Source organism: Myzus persicae, unplaced genomic scaffold (genome assembly GCF_001856785.1).
Source record: "Myzus persicae strain clone G006 unplaced genomic scaffold, MPER_G0061.0, whole genome shotgun sequence".
Classification (NCBI taxonomy): Eukaryota; Metazoa; Arthropoda; class Insecta; order Hemiptera; family Aphididae; genus Myzus; species Myzus persicae.
Window position 1 is genome coordinate 2,303 of NW_019103893.1, and position 17,911 is coordinate 20,213.

Genomic DNA, 17,911 nt, shown 5'->3' on the forward strand with positions numbered 1-17,911 from the left:
TAAGACAGCTAAGTCAGCCTATAATGTTACTAAGTAGGTATATTTTATGATAATAATATGGCGATTAAAGGAATTTATTTTATTATTACCCGTTAGTACTACAGTGTAAGTTAAATTCATAACAACCTATAATATTGTACGTTTTCAACCATGGCCCATAAATCATGATCATCCGTAGATATAGCCATGTTTTACTTTAATTGTATCCCTATTATACTATTTATATTACATTTTTGAAGTTAGTACCTATATGGCTATAATACTCCCCCGTATACCTCCGTGTACCCTCCACTATTCGTCACCACTGCCCAGGGGAGTATTTAAGCGGGGCACATGGGGCCCGTGCTCTCCCCATTTACCGTATTTTATAATATCTTATAACTGAGGTATTAACCTCTCTTAATAATTAAATGTTATGTTTCTATCAAACACATGTATTTTGGTTATTTAGTTATTTTGAGATGGAAATTATGAGTTATCACTATGTATATAATTTTAATGTTTTGCTTGTGCCCTTCTCCCATAAGATATTTCTAAATACGCCCCTGCCAGTTTCCACTGCAGAAAAGCTATAGGTACCTAATATCGCGCAGGTGAAAAATGGGTGTAAAAATCTTTTAAGGGTTGTTATAACTAGAATTTTACTATCGTTTATACATTATAAAGTTTTAAGTTTTATAACGCACCTCTCTTTTCACTACGACTTTTCATGTCCCAATGAGGATTTGAGTGCCACCAATTACTTGTAAGATGAGCCTGTAACGGATTATGTCTAATGCCAATATGGACCCCATACCTTTCATATTAAACCGCTTGCAATTTCATATTATATCAGAATTTTGTAATCTTTTTCAATTGTTACCTGTTGCTTTTGTTGCTTTATACATCTATTATAATCCTTTTTATTTTAAATTTTAAATTTTTAAATTTTTTTATTTCTCTATATGTTTATATTCTTGTTTCTATTTTGGATAATTTGTTGTAAACTTGTAATTCAAATGTATTAATTACCTGTTATATAGTCCATATATTTATAATAAAATAAAAATGTTATATTCTTTCTCATCATCGTCATAAATTTAAAAAAAGTTTTTTACGTTTTAAGAAAAATTACAATAGAATAAATTATTTTAATTTTTTGGCAAATTTAAAAACATTCAAGGACGTTTCGCCACTTGCCGGAATTTTCAAAAATTAGAGAAGAACTAAGGAATATTTTTAAATAAAAAAATACGCCATTAATTAATTTTGCTAGTATAGTGGTAATTTGTGTATATTATAACCACTTTTTTACACAAATAAAAACAATAGTGTTGAATTAAAAATATCAAGATTTTCTAAATTTTAGAATAACGATGCTTGAGAGTATAAAAAGAAGTCATTGTATTTGTATTTGTTTTCTATTGAATGAGTAGGAGACTAAAAATAGAAAAACGTCCCTTCAACTCCTCGCACGCCCAATTCTGCTTTCATATCTATAACATGGTTGATTTTAATTGGTTCCCCTTCAAAATATCCTCGTTTATAAATAAGTAAAAGTTCTCTACATTTGTATTAACTCTTGTTTTTATTATTGCGTCTACGACCACTCAATTAAAATGGTGCACACTCAAAATATCCCCCGTTAAAAATATTCCTGTTACAAATATCCCAACTAAAAATATCTTACATTTAAAATGTCTCCAGTAATATTATCCTTCAATTCATATACTATATTTATTTTTATTTTTTTCAAATAATTTTATAAATTTTAGTTAAATTGTTTATTTTATTTGTACAATGTACCGTACTATCTTAAAATTAACATTATTTTTAAAATTAAACATACATATAAAAGATTTTTTTAAATGAAAAATTACACGCAATGCCTTTTCAATAGTTCAGTACAGTAACATGTTCATAAATCATAGTTAAGAACCACTTCTTTTAATTGTCCGTCCAACTTATCGTAAACTTTCATTTTTTTAACGGGTAGCTCATCAGACATGTATTTTTCAATTTTTGCTTCTTGAAGGCCTACATAATTGTAATAATATTACTTAAATAAAAATTAAAAAATAATAACTGTTCATATAATTGTATATTTTATTTACCTTGCTCTAATTGGATACACTTGATAAATTCCCATATCGATGCATGATGAGCTCCTGTAGAGATCCATTAAAGACGTGGTGCCACCATTCAACGGGATTGTTTGTGAATAACTGATTGATAACAATTCCACAAGTCAATATTAAAATGTGCTCCTCTTCGTCTTTCCGCCCTGAACGTCTAATCCTCGTATCTTTAAAATACATTATTATAGATTCTAATTGTTCTTCATTTTAAGTATAATATTCTGATTCAATAAGCTCATCAAAGGCTTCAATTACTTTATTTTGTGGTGTAAATGACAACGAACAAAGAAGTTGAACTTGTAATGAAAATTCAGAATCTTGACCATATTTTGTCTGTAGGCCACTATTTTATATTTTCATCCAAACTAACCGGGTAAATTGAAAAAAGCAATCTCTAATTACCGCCTTGGAAATTCTTCTTTAAAAGTTGATATAAAAGCATTTTAAAAATCAACCATTAACATAGATTAAGGTTTGGTTTTTTAGTTTTTGAACATTTAAACATTTCTGAATACGTTTCTTTTGTTCTGTCAGTCATTAAAATATAAATTAAAGGAAACGTAGTATTACTTTTACGAGAGCATATTGTATAAAGTTGAGAAATGCGTGTAATTCCGATATATTGCCGAAAATTTCAATTATTATTTTTATTATTTGAACAAAATACAGGTATTAATATTACAGGTTCTAATAGTATCTGATTACGCGGCTTTATATCATGGCTTAAGATAACCGTGCTTTATATTATGTATAAAGATATCGAACATGAGATAACCATAAGTCCATAAATGACTATTATATTGAATTCTACTGATATACATTATATACTATGATATACACATAGTGTGTATGTTAGTATGACTAACATAGTTTTTGAGAAGTTAGACTGGTTCTTATTTGTCATTTAAAAAAAAATATTTTTTATGTATATTGTTATGAATTAAGGGATAATATTACTGGGGATATTTTGTACATAGGATATTTTTAGTTGGGATATTTGTAACGGGGATATTTTCAACGTAGGATATTTGTAACGGCCATACCACCCAAACTTTTATCTTCCCCCTTTGAGGTGTTGGTACTTTAAATACTGTAAGTTATTCATGACAATCTTTGTTTTGTTGATAAAAATGTACAATAATTAATAACATTGTAGTATCATATTATTATTGTGTGGTCGATACAGTGAATATGAGATATTACTTTTTGGTTTTCACTAATTTATTTTATCATATAGATAGAACCTTTAGGTTTTAATACTACCTATTGTTAAGAACCAAAAGGTGCTATTAAGATCGCTATCAAATAACAAATGTGTAGATTTGATCGATTTAGCACCTTTTAGTTCTGTATTAATCTTTAAATAATGGACCTACGAGGTTGGATGTGAGCTTGGATTATAGAGCATTGATCAATTGATCCACGCGTGTATCAAAATATGGATTTTTGAAAAATTGATTTAGCGCCTTTTGGTTCTGAGCTCACGCACAACAGTAAGTTTAAAATGATGATGTGTAATCGGCGATTTTATGTCATAGAGACTTAAAAACTCAATCTTCAAGTGTCGGAAAAAAACTTTGAATCAAAGGTTGATAACAATTTAATAAAAAAAAGGGTGCACGATTAGGCACCTGCATTCTGCTGTAGTATAGCAAATGTTAAGTGGGTTACTGTGTATATTCGTTTGTACGGTATCGTGCTTAAATATCTTTAATGTTATTCATTAATAAACGATGGCTGCAGAGGAGTAGCATTGAGTAAACAGATCCTCCTCTGCTGTCGGTTCTATCCGGGGAAAAAAGTGGGTTACTGTAATGGTAAAGCGTTTGTAATTCGATACTTATCTCTGCTGGTAAATGCTCTGCTTCGATCGCTTTTTGGAGTATAAAGTCAATAATAAAATAAGAGTACGATAAAATAAATACTTAGATGTTGTTTGGCAGGTACAACACGAGTTTAAATGTTCAAAATGATTTTTATGTAAAAATGAAATATTTTATTTTTTTTTTTTTTTTTACATATATTTACAATCTATTTTACAATAATCAGTAAGTATGATGACAAAGTTTATATGACATTATGAAATATTCGAATAGGAAGACCCTCAGTAGTGTCACCTGACCAGAGATAAAATGAAATATTTAAAAATTAAAATACGTAAATACTTTAAAAAAAAAAACTAAGATTTAACTAAAAAAAAAAAAATCACTGTGCATATATGATTTATGTAAATATTGCTAAACCTAATTTATAATAATTATTCATGTATGATAGGCAAATATACTAATATATTATGTACATCATAACAGTCAGACGGGATTGCATTAAACACGTTGAAACATTTAATATTCCTTTACACAAGTCAAGAAGAGTGAACAGAAAACACCTAAAAATAAGTCACATATCGGCGAAACTTCAATTTAATTGTTTCTCATGTAGCAATGTGGCTTGTGTGTAATATCTTTACCATATAGTGAAAGTAACAAAAATAATGAACCAATGACTAATGTAATTATTATGAATAAGGGTATATTTCTATGAATTCACATGTTTTTTCTTTGAGTTAAAATTGATTGGTTGTCAGGTAAGTCCACGATTTGAATTAATCTCGAATTTTATAAGATATAGAATGGTAGCATTAATTATGTAATAAACGTCTATAAATATTGGGTAATATTATGTCGAATTGCCTTACTTGAAACTTGAAAGCACATATTTACACAGTAATATTCAATTGCCATAATAACTAGGTACTTATAATCAGTGGTGTAGCCAGGATTTTTTTTCGGGGGATGCTGCAGCCCCCTCAGCCTCCCCTTGGCTACGCCACTGCTTATAATAAATAATAATTTTATTTAAATAAAAATAATAAATATACATTGATTAGTAAGTAGTTTCTGTTTAAATTAGTTTCTGATTTTTATGTACAAAATATTATGTAGAAATGAAAAAAGTTGTTTTTGCATACTTTGATTAATAAAATACATATCTTACAATTTTTTATTGCATATAAATCCTAGCCCTAATAAACCATTACTATCTACCAATATAACTAAATTTTATTCTATTCAATATTTTTCTATTTGTTTTCAAATAAAACAATTAATGATTACACATACTATAAGAAAACAAGAATATTTTGAAAAATATTCTTAAACATACTATAGTATAACTAATTCATTAAAATATGTTTAGTGATTATTCATGCAACCCGGCAAAAGGTTTTTTTAAATAATTTTACTATAAAAAAGTACCCACTTATCTATAATAAGCTTACTTTATTTTGTATGACTAGTTAATTGTTAGTTAAAAGTTTATATTTTAGATTCTAAGCTGAGCGAATGTGTTTTTTTATTTTTTGAATCTATGTACATTGTACATAGACATTTATACTATGTTTTTCTATTAGTTGGATTAAATAATAGAGTTATTATTTTTTAGTTTCTGATAGTCTTATACCTACATTTTATATTTGTATATTTTTTTAAATTCTTACAATTTTTAGAATTTAATGATATAATTAAACGCCCATAAATAGGTACTCATATGAGTTTAATAGTTTATTTTTTATAATTTTAGTGATATTATTATTGATATTATATTTATAGTACTTAATTCTTAAAAGTTAAGTAAACAGAAAATCGTATAGATAAGGCTAAGTTTAGTATTAACCAAAATCAAAATTTAATATTTTTGAAAACCTAAACCTAATCCAAAACTGGTAAAATCATATGAGTTCTTGTTTTTGTATTGAACAACATTTTAATACCTTCCTCCTACACCTCCCTCAACAAGAATTTAGTTGCATATATAACTAATTCTTATTAGTTATTTAATTATTTAATACATGAAATATTAGACACATTTTGTTCAGATAAAATAATAAATAATAATATATCTGAAATAATTTGAATATTAGATAGGTAAACAAATACTATTGAATGCATGCTTTTTAGATACATGTGAGGATGTAATGGTTCAATCTTCAACATTAAGTGTAACTTTTGGCAAAAAATTTATTATAGTAGTAATTATGTAGTACGCAGAGGGAAGTGGGGTTAAAGAGAAGACAATTTTTAGTGATTTTAAAATAATCGGGAAATGTATATTATAGTTTTTTTCAGTATATGGTTATTGATTATTTTAATTTATAATTTGTGAATTTAAATAGGTGGTTTTTTTATACAAATAAAAAATATAACATGAATATTTAATTTAGATTTTTTTATGGCAGGAAGGGTATTGATAAGTTGCCTCGGCAAAAAAATACTTTATGACTACCTCCAATTTATGCTAATCATTAGATAAATAGTTACATTTCCCCGTCCCCTAAATTTGTACATCCATGACTATATGAAACATATATTTTATGTTAATATAGAAATAATAAAACTAAATTTATCATTATTTTATTCCTTTGTGCCTTTGTACCTATAGGTTAGATAGTTAAGTACCTACAGAGTGGGCGGAAATATATACTTAATAAACAACACTTGTGTTGATATAATTGGTAGGTGTATAAATCAAATTTTCTGAAACAAACTAACGTTTGTCTCGGAACAAACTAACGTTTGTCTCGGAACAAACGGATGTAATTACTATTCAAATTGGACTTCGGAGTTCAACCGCTGTACAAGCATTAATTGTGTAGGTGTACAAAAAAAACTACCATTTTTTTTTAATACCCGTGTTTTTTTATGTTTTATGGTTAAACCTCCTGTCATTTAAACCGGTTTTACAGACTATGTTCCAATGAACCTCAGATGTTTAAGGTTCATTCTTATGACTATGCGCCTTAATAAAAGTTTCAGATATATTCAATTCAAACTTCACTATGGTTAGACCATCGGAAACAGCGATGTTTTTACTTTTAGTGACTTTTGTTGCGCCATCTTTAGCTGCAAATATTTTGTATCCAGTGGAAAGTGAAAGTCGCGAACTTCGTACTCTACATGGCCTATGGAACTTTAAAATATCTCCACTGTCTGACCAATTGATCGGGTTTGATGAAAAATGGTATGCAGTGAGATTCGAAACAGTAAGTCATCACAAGAATACTTATAATACCCTATAGTGACTACAACACGTATGATTTACTTATTAAAATCATATTATTACAAAAGTTTTTCTTTGAAAAATAAATTTAATTCTCGAGTTACGTTGTATTTTTCTTAACGTTAATATTAAATTTATAGCCTATTAATGAGATTTTTTAAATACACACAAAATATTACTTATGTCATAAATTGGAAAGTATATTTTAGCTATTAAAGTTCAATCTATCTAGAGTAATGAATTATTTTAGTACCTAGTATAATGAGAATTTGCTTTTAATTTGAGTAAATAGCATATTTGTTATTTATTCTAATAGGTAACGCTGCAGTTTATAGTTTTAATATTTTTGTCTCTGATAATTACTTCTGAATTTCATATAATAGTATTGAGATTATATAATCAACATTATTTACATTTAGCTGGAGTTTTACTTTGTAAAATATGATATGATGGTATCTAATATTAAATTACGCATACATTACATAAATTATTTTTAATATTTTAATGACAGCATGCATTTCTAATTCTTAATCGAATACAGAGTATTTTTTGTAGTAATCGGAGTATAATAATCGAATTTTGAACGAGTAGCTTATGAACTGTATCTTTAAATACTTATAAACTATAATTTTATAAATAAATATATATTCGGAAGAGCAGTTGTTCAATTTTAAGTTATAAGTTACTTACCAGATACCTTTATATTACCTATTGGATATTTTATTACCAAGTACTAACTGTGATTCTTGGCAACTCGAACCAGACACTATAGAACAGCTGTCCCCAACCTTTTTCATTCTATGTCCCCCTTGTAAATTTACTAAAATCTCATTCCCCCCCCCTTTTTAAATTACCTAGTGTTTAGTCGAATTTTTTTTTTTGTGAGCGGTACAAATAAAACATACAAAATAACTTTATATTATACAATATAAAACTATTTATATTTATTATATTTACATTGTAAAATAACATAATTATTTTCGTAATTACATCATCACTATATTTACCCCGATCAGACTCTACTCCCCCCCCCCCCCAGTTGGGTACCGCTACTATAGGAAAAGAAGTTATGAGCTATAACTAATACTCATCAACATTTTGGTTTTTATAAATAAAAATACTCCAAATAATATTCTGCTTATGAATATGAAATTAAAAATGAATATTGTCATGTTGTTTTTTAAGGATTTAAAATTATGTAAAGGATATATTTTTAAAAACGTTAATGTTTTTGAAAATAATTATTAATGAGTGCCTTACGTTAAACGTTTTCACTCCGTATACAAAATTATCCATAGTGAATTTCTGTTATTGTTAAAGACATTACCGGGGGAGATGGTTGTAGCAATACCGAAGATACTGAGTCCACCCTGACGGGGCTACGCCATTGGTCTGGTTCGAATATACACTTACGTAAAATCTAACCTGATAACATTTTAGAGAACATGGAAAATACTTTATAATACTTTATAAATTAATATTTCAGTAATACAGTACCTAGAAATATATACAATAATTAATAGTACCTACTATATTTTTTAGCTTGGTGATTATTGGAAAATGCCTGTTCCATCTAGTTACAATGATGTTTCTACAAACTCAACCATACGAGATTACGTCGGATGGTCGTGGTATCAATATGAGTTTTATGTACCAAAAAGATGGACTGATGATAAACTGAACGTATTTTTGCGGTTTGGAAGTGTGCATTTCAAGTCAATTGTGGTACATACTAATATTTCGTAGTGATTTTCAACTTAAGAAAATCTTGATACCTAATTGTACATGATAATCAATAAGAATTTTAAAAATCTTATATTTTGCCCAAAAATGTCCGAAAGTTATTTCGTGTATATGTTATACGTATATAATATTTAATAACACATTCTCTTAAATAATTGTATACTAAATAAATTGTATACTGTATACATAGGTATTATTAAGTAGTATAATATAGTATGGCTGTACAAGTGTATAACCCGACATCGCAGGAAGAAAAATTAACAATTATAAAATACGGCACTACATCGGTTAGGTATCTTGGTTTTAGTGTATCTACCTCAGTTCACGGCAAATCGGCACCAGTGCATCGCTTTTGTGAACTAATTAGAATGAGATGGACAATCTGCCAGTGTTGGATTGGATATTGCACTAGGTATATCTATTTGAACGTGGTTCAATCTATAGTCTAGACTTGTCTGATATCTCCAAGAAAATTCCTATAATTTTCTTCAAAATCGGTTCAATAGTTTTTCAATATATAAGCTACGAACATACCGACAGTAGCCAATAGCCACATTATTAAATGTATGTAATCGAAAAAATATTCGGTTTTCTTGAGAAAAAACGAAATACATATGTGAGCCACCCTATAGCAACCTACATGGGTTGAAAACACTCCTCAAGTCCCAAGGGATATGTGTAAACAATTTGGTGCCAATTAGTTCAGAAGTTTTCGTCTTATCCAAACGTACATTAATTTTAGATTTTGAGTGTAGAGATGAATGTATTGATTTTACAGTGATTATTTTTTTTTGTGCCCTTAAAATATATAGGTACGAAATATGATAGAATATATTCAAAAATTGAATGACTGTACTTGAAATTCTCACCAAGTATTTATATTAGTATACATATTTTTATATTATTGTTTTCAAAAATGTCTGCCCTTTTAAGCTATTTACAGACACTGAAATTGTTTAAGCTTTTAGTACATTTATATAAATTATATAATTGCTATTATAGTAATATGGTATAAATAGGCAATAGCTTAGAACGAAATCGAAATATTTTGAAAATTTCATTGCGTACACATTTTCTTATACCTATTGTTATATTTTACAATGTATAGTACAATTTAATAATTTACGACAAGTTTAAAATCTACATTAATATTTTTGTAATACCACATATTAATTATTAATTATATATTGTTTAAATATTACAATTTTGTCTTTGAACTTTAAACATCCATAATTATGGTTTGACCCTTACCTATTTTAACATAATTTAAATTTAATTTATATTTATTCGTAATACCTATATATCTTTTAAAATATAATGTATGATTACAGTGGTTAAATGGTCAATTATGTGTAGACCACGAAGGCGGCCATTTACCATTTATTGGTGACGCTACTCGCTTCCTTAAATATGGTGAACTTAATTTAATTGTTGTTGCTGTAAATAACACCCTGCGACCAGATACTATACCACAAGGATATACAAAATACCCGAACAACACGTACAAGTAACAAAATATAATCTAAATACAAAACTAGAAATTAATTAGGTTCGGTAACTTGAATATTAGATTATACAAAATTACGAATAATTTCTCCAGGTATCCAAAAGATTATAGAATATATTCCCACGAGTTTGACTACTTTGATTATTCTGGTATAAACAGAGCAGTCCATTTATATACAACGCCAAAAGATTATGTTTGTGACATCACCGTATTGACAAGTTTTGGAAATAACTCGGAAGGTAATTGATATTTGATAATATATATGAATGCTACTACTCACAATTGTGAAACATTTAACTAACTAAAATGTATTTAATATTTAGTTGATTTTAATTAAATTTAATACTTGTAAATTATTCCAAATAAAATATCTATAGGATACCTACCTATTTCAAATATTAGTATCGTTATTAATTAATCTACCTTCAAAAGTGTGTAAAATTAATTTTGACTTTTGCAGGAGTCGTTGACTACAAAGTCGATATTTGTGGAAATAGTGTTCCTGAATGTAATATTACACTTTTGGATGCTAATCGGAATGTAGTAGTCGAATCGAATACGTGTTCTGGACAGTTAATAATACCAAATGTAATCCCTTGGTGGCCAATTATGTCTGGCAAAAAACACATAGCATACCTATATACTTTTCAGGTACCTATTCTATTATTTAATATAATTTATGTAATATGCCTAAATGACTAAATACTATGTTTACATCAACTTAACTAGTAAGTATTAATGGTGTCTTTTAGGTGAAGACCAATAATGAAAATAGTGATTATTATCGTATGCAAATTGGTGTTCGAACACTTCAATGGACATCAAAAGAATTATTGCTAAATAACGAACCGATTTATTTAAGAGGATTTGGAAAGCACGAAGATTCTATAGTTAGTGATTATAATGTTATTAATACATAAACCTACTAATCGGCTTAGAACATTTTAAGCAACAGACTATAAATAAATCAATAGGTACATGTAACCTACTTAGTACAATTAATATTGATGAAGGAGTACAATTTATCAATTACAACGACACAACGTCATTACGGTTAATCATAAGTTATGATTTAAAAACTTAATTTTTTATTTTAAAGTAACTATTTTTTTAAATTTCTAGTTGGTAATAAAAATAGAAAATTAGTAAATACTTAGACTAAAATCAAAAAAACTATGTTTGACAATAATTTTAAAAATAGTTATCAATTAAAAACAGCATGATCATAGTAACATATTTTCATGTTAATATTTAGGTACAAATATAGTGAAATATAGCAGTCCTTTGTATAATATGTAAACATATTACACAGATATTAAGTACATCGACGACTCGTATTATTTAATACATTTTAGATTTATTTGAAGTATGGGTTCTATGATTCCTTTATAACTTATTAATTAAAATAACCGCCTCAAGACTTAGATATATATTATAATAACTAATACTTATATCTACTTTATATATATATAGATACGAGGAAGAGGTTATGATGATGCATTAAGTGCCAGAGACTTTTATTTAATAAAATGGTTAGGTGCTAATTCTTTTCGTACATCACACTACCCATACGCAGAAGAAACATTACAGCAAGCCGATTCAGAAGGTATATTAGTAATTGTGGAAAGTGCTGCATGCAACTTGAGGTACTAATACATTTTGAAATACTTACTAGCTATTGTAAATTAATCAGTGGCACTACAAGTGTGTATCCCTGATACGGCCACGATTGCCCTTGAATTATATTAGAATAAATTATCCTCCCGATCAAACTTGACTCAGAAATTCTTTGAACAGTTTGAATGAAGAAAAGATTGAAGCATTGAAGCGTTTGAGTTATGATTATGACTTATGACTATATAGAAATAGCGAACAATATGCTTAACAACATTATCGTTGGAAAATGATTTATTAAAAATAAAATTGATTAATAAGTTTAGTAAAAAACCATGTTGTATTTATAATTAAAGTTCTAAGAATGAGTTAGGTAATCTAATTATAAATTAGCTTCTACACATGTTCTAAAGACTAACAAAATATGGTTATGTTAAAATGATATACTATAGGGGCTGCACTAAAGTTCTGTTTTTTTGGGACGTTGAAATTAAAGTTTTCCAGATCAGAATTTTATTCATAGTCCACCATTGTTATAGACATAATGGAGTATTCCCATTCTTCATAGGGCATGATTATATAAATGTAAATTTTTAACTTCACTATTACTATAAAAATAATGTTTGGTGCCACTGAAATTAATAATTTGTTTAATTTTTAAATATTTTCAAAGAATATTTGGACCAGATGTAATGAAATTCCATAAAGGTGTTATGACGGAAAACGTGAATCGTGACAAAAATCATCCGAGTGTTATTATGTGGTCATTAGCTAACGAACCACATAACAATTTAGAATTATCTGTACCATATTTTCAGTGAGTGTCAAGTTGTATTTAACAAATTTAAATTTTTATCATAGTGCATACTGAATTTTATTTATTTGTTTATTGGTTTATTTATTTGTTTTAAAAACGTGCGTATAATAGATCATATAGCTTGGCATAATTATATGTCATGTTATACTTCATTGAATAATTTTTTTTTATCTTATAAAACCTTAGACTTTTTTGAAATGTATTTGTTTGATTTTAAAAGAGAACTTTACCAACATGTACGAAAAATGGATCCATCGAGGCCAATAACCTTTGTCAACAGTCAACAAATTCAAAATGCTAAAGCGGTATAAATTATATTTGGAATAAATACCTAAGATAAATCATAATTGTTTGTACAAATATGAATTTTTCAATACTCTAGTAATTTATTTTAATGCTATTAAATAGATAACTTTAGATAACTTAACCATATGCTGTTAATACTTCATAGTTTCATACATTTAGTTAAATCCAACAAAAATATATTAAAGGACTATTGAAAATTATAGATTGAGTACATGGATGTTCTAACATTAAACCGATACAGCAGCTGGTATAGTGATTCAGGTCATTTAGAGCTTATTCAATATCAAACATACAATGAGCTTGAAGCATTTACAAAAAAATTCAAGAAACCTATACTGTTAACCGAGTATGGTGCTGGAGCAATTCCTGGGTTACATTCGGTATGAATTCATTATATTATTCTTCTAAGAATAGTATTTTAAATGAAAAAATATAATTTTGACCAACTAAAATTATTAGTTTTATACTTAGAAATTCACCAAGCATGCCCACCCTCCCTTTTACTGTAAATTATTAACTGATACTTTTTCTGAAAATCGAAATTCTAACAAGTGGTTTTTGAGTTTTTTTAGATTTGTGTACTAAGGAGTAAGGATAATAGGTTCATGATAATGGGTTTGGAAGATATGGGAGCTATGGTGATTTGAAAATTATAGTAATTTATATTAAATTATCAATAATAATTTGTAAAAATAATCCAAGCATAATACAATATAAATACTAGATCAAATATTAGGTACATATATTTTACAGTTTTGTAAAACTATTTTTATAGATTATTATACTTGGCGATATCCTAATAATACTTGGTGTATCGTTGTTCTGTATATTATTATACACAGTTAATAATAATATTTATAATTATTAGCCTTTATTTTCGAACATATTTTCTAATTTATCTGTATTATTATTAGTGTTATTTTTCTTTTAGTAATAATACACTAAGTTGAGCTCATTTTTGCCAAAAAAATTACATTAATTTTATTATATTATGAATAATTATGATAGTTTATCATATAATAATTTCTATGAACTTTTAACTTATAAGTCGATACTACGTGATACGTACTAAATAAATGTATAATGGACAATGGTGTAAATACTATGAAGAGGCTGCCTTAAAGTATTCGGTATATCGATGTTCGACAAGTGGGCCAACTATAGTACACGAATTTTATACGGGCCTTATTTAATTATAAAAACCTTTGTCAGAGACTAAATAATCTACATCTATATACTGATTTTTTGAGTAATATGGTTACAACTTTTTGATGTGGGGATACATAACTTTTGAAAATATTTGAACTATTAAATTAATTAATTTTTACCAATTTTAAAAAATTAAAAAAGCGTATAAAAAGAATTGTCACTATGCATTTTTCAATATTTTTTTATTGTCGAATAACAACTTCTGATACACTTTGTATTACATTTTCATTTTTTTTTTTGGCTTAATACAAACATTTCAATAACCTAGACCGATCAAAATAGTTCGACTGTAAATCAAAAAAGTAGTTAAAAGTATTTGTATAGTTGTATCATGCCTAGAAAAATGTGCTAGGTAAAAAAATTTAAAATTTTCGTAAATATCTTTAGTAATTGTTTAAAAATTATCAAATTTTTCTAAAATAATATGTATTTTTTATTATCATCTTATTTAAGCTTCCAGAAACAATGTGGAGTGAAGATTATCATGTTACTCTGCTTCAAGAACATTTTAAAACTTTTGATTCATTAATAGCCAATGGCATTCCAATCTTAGGAGAGATGATATGGAATTTTGCGGATTTTAAAACACCACAAGGTAAACAAATTTAAAAAAAAACCTTGTTATCATACTAGTCACTAAGCCTTATTTTTTTCGTTATTAGAGTATATAAGACCGGGGTTATGTGTAAAAGGATTATTTACCAGAGAACGACAACCGAAGATGGCTGCATACGTGGTCAAAGAACGTTATAATGCATTCAAAAGCAACTCTCCATCTCAGAATCAATCTCTAAATTATTATTGTGTGTAAATGTTTTATAAAAAAAGTACGTAGATAATTATGTAACGAATTCGATAGTATATTATGATTTATGTCGCATATTTATTTTCTCTAAAATATTTAAGATGTACGTTTTTATTAGATAAGCTATTGTTAATGCGTAGGTGGTTGTAGGATGTATACAACTAATTATTCTGTATTTAAAACACAAATAAATAGTAGCTCATATATTTCTGTAGTTAGTTTTAAGTTCCTAAACATAAGTTTGGAGCACCTTATATCCCCGCTGAGTTCGTCTGTCCGTCCTTCCGATACTTACCAGTACATAGTTACGATTGTAGATAAATACTATTGATAAATATATTAATTTTTAAACGTGTAATATGGAAGTATAAAGTATAGTGCCTATACTGCAGTATAGTCAACAGTTGAATAAAAATACGTTTAGAAACCGATACCGCTAGCAGAGTAAGCTTTCCTAACTTGTTTATACAACACTACTATATAGTAAAAGTTTTTATTATTGATGTATAAACAAATTAAGAAACTAATTCCGTAATAAATATGCGTTTTGATACGTAGTAACTATGTCTTTAATCGGAATTCATTTTAGTTCCTACTAACTAAACAATAGTTTTATTTTAAAGATATTATTCTTACGTACATTGATGTCATCAGAAACAATATTTTTGAAAACATAAATAGGATTGTTATTCGTATAATTTTTTTTCTTTTTTAATGATAATATACATTTATTAAAATACCAATCGGATTTAAAATAGCAATTGATATATAATTCGAACGTAGTTAAAATTATTCTCTCTAGATTTTCCTGATATCTCCAAGAACGATTTGAAATTTTCACAAAATTGAATAAGTAGTTTTTGAGTACCCATATAAGCAACAAGCAATATAGTACCCATATAAGCTACATTCAACTCATATTTGTTGTAAGATATAATTTCTTAATTCGAAATCATACAAGCGAAGATTTAATGCATGCTTTTACCTCATCTACCGAATATCCAATGACAATAAATACTATTTATTCTTACTACTATTATAGTATTATAATCTGTAAGCTGAAGCCAATAGTAACATTGTATAAACAAACATTTCCATCTTAAATCTCAAAATCCTTTCTTAAATGTTCAATAGAAATATTAAGGGCCACTTATTGAGATAACAACTTTCATATGTATTTTAAGTTGGACCAAATCACACACATTGAGCATAATCTTATCAAAATCGGTTAAGTAGTTTTGGAGTGTATTGCACGTAAACTCGTGGTACGCGTGATTTTTATATATTAAGATAAATAATAATAGATAAAATAATAGCATAATATTAACAGAGTTTCTTATTGTTATTTCTTTATCCCCGAAATTCGAAAATCTATAACAATTTTGTGATAACTGATTAGCGTGCTTGGAAACTCATTTTCGAATATGTTAATTTCAAATAATATTTGTATAAACTAAATGATCCATAACATTTAAATTTGTTCTTACATTGAAAATCTGAAGTGCTTTATGGTAATATTAACAAAATAAAATCATGTCACTCTGTTCTATAGTAGGTTTCTTAAATACCCCGATATCTCGTCATTGAGTCAGAGAAGATCCCTGTAATAGGCGAATACAATTTGAATTAAATGATAAATTATTGCAAACGAAAAACGATTCAGAGTGGAATTTTATTGGTACCTATTTCGAAGAATATTTTATAATACATTTATATTACTATTAGTTATGCAGTATGCTGAAATTGAACTAATTTTAAACAATAACATTTCATGTGTTATAAAAAAATTATTTAAATATTAGGAGGTACCTATACCATATATTATTATTGTTATAAATCAATTATTGACTATTGATGCACCATAGTACAGTATGAATACAGGATGGTGGTATACAAGTTAGTCTAAACATTTTTTAAATATTATTGTTTGTAGAAAATAATAATATTCATGATAGCAAAAAGTTTCAAGTTCTTGTGATTTTTTTTTTTTGAATCACAACATAAATAAAATCGTTATTTCTAATTTTGTAAAAATATGAATTTAAAATGTTTATAAAAAATATGCATAGTATGGATTTTCGATATTCTTAAATTTATGCAAGAACTATACTTATGAGAAATATAGTATTACATTTTTAGGTCTTAGGTATTTATATTTAAAATGTTATGCATTTTTAATTACGAAATAATTTGCAAATAATAGTGATTTTCACGAATTTTGTCAACACTTAAACTTAAAACTGTTAATATAAAAACGGAATTTAAAATTCAGACCATGAATTTTTGATATTTCAATATTTTTATGAAAAACCTATAAAGAACCTTGAATTACATTTTAAAGCTTTATTCAAAACCAAAATTTTTACCAATTATTTCAAGTCAAAAATTTCAAATTTATTTTACTCAAATATAAAAATAGATAAAAAAAAGAGTCATGTCTAGACAATTCTAATTTAAGAATTTGTTGAAAATTTTAATATCTAAAGTAGTTATTCGTTTATAAGTTACAAAAAAAAATAAAATATTTTGTTAATAATTTATAATGTGTAAATATTTTTGTTTTTTTCCAATCATTAAGAAAAGTAAGGGAAATGTTGAAATTTTTGCTTTCGACTCTTCTAAGTACCAACTAAATTCGATTTACTTCCAAAAACCATCCTCGAAATTTAAAATTGTAGCATTTTTATTCCTCTAAGACATAACCACATACACAAAAACATAAATTTATTCACTCCTTA

General features: G+C 26.9%; 1 protein-coding gene and 1 long non-coding RNA gene across 2 annotated transcripts; one reads left to right on the forward strand and one right to left on the reverse strand.

Annotated features, from left to right (window-relative positions):
* Positions 1 to 1,792: 1,792 nt before the first annotated feature.
* Positions 1,793 to 4,315, reverse strand: LOC111036020. The gene is made up of 3 exons (XR_002604697.1): positions 2,373 to 4,315; positions 2,094 to 2,284; positions 1,793 to 2,016 (listed from the first exon to the last, which is right to left on the reverse strand). It is a non-coding gene; the product is annotated as an uncharacterized LOC111036020 (long non-coding RNA).
* A 2,472-nt stretch (positions 4,316 to 6,787) lies between these two features.
* On the forward strand, positions 6,788 to 15,379 carry LOC111036021 (beta-glucuronidase-like). Its single transcript, XM_022317894.1, has 12 exons — positions 6,788 to 7,155; positions 8,715 to 8,897; positions 10,247 to 10,422; positions 10,516 to 10,661; positions 10,883 to 11,073; positions 11,175 to 11,312; positions 11,896 to 12,068; positions 12,710 to 12,853; positions 13,074 to 13,158; positions 13,363 to 13,539; positions 14,822 to 14,963; positions 15,031 to 15,379. The coding sequence occupies exons 1-12, from the start codon at positions 6,952 to 6,954 to the stop codon at positions 15,177 to 15,179; spliced, it is 1,908 nt and encodes a 635-aa protein (XP_022173586.1). The 5' UTR covers positions 6,788 to 6,951; the 3' UTR covers positions 15,180 to 15,379.
* The last annotated feature ends 2,532 nt before the right edge of the window (positions 15,380 to 17,911 follow it).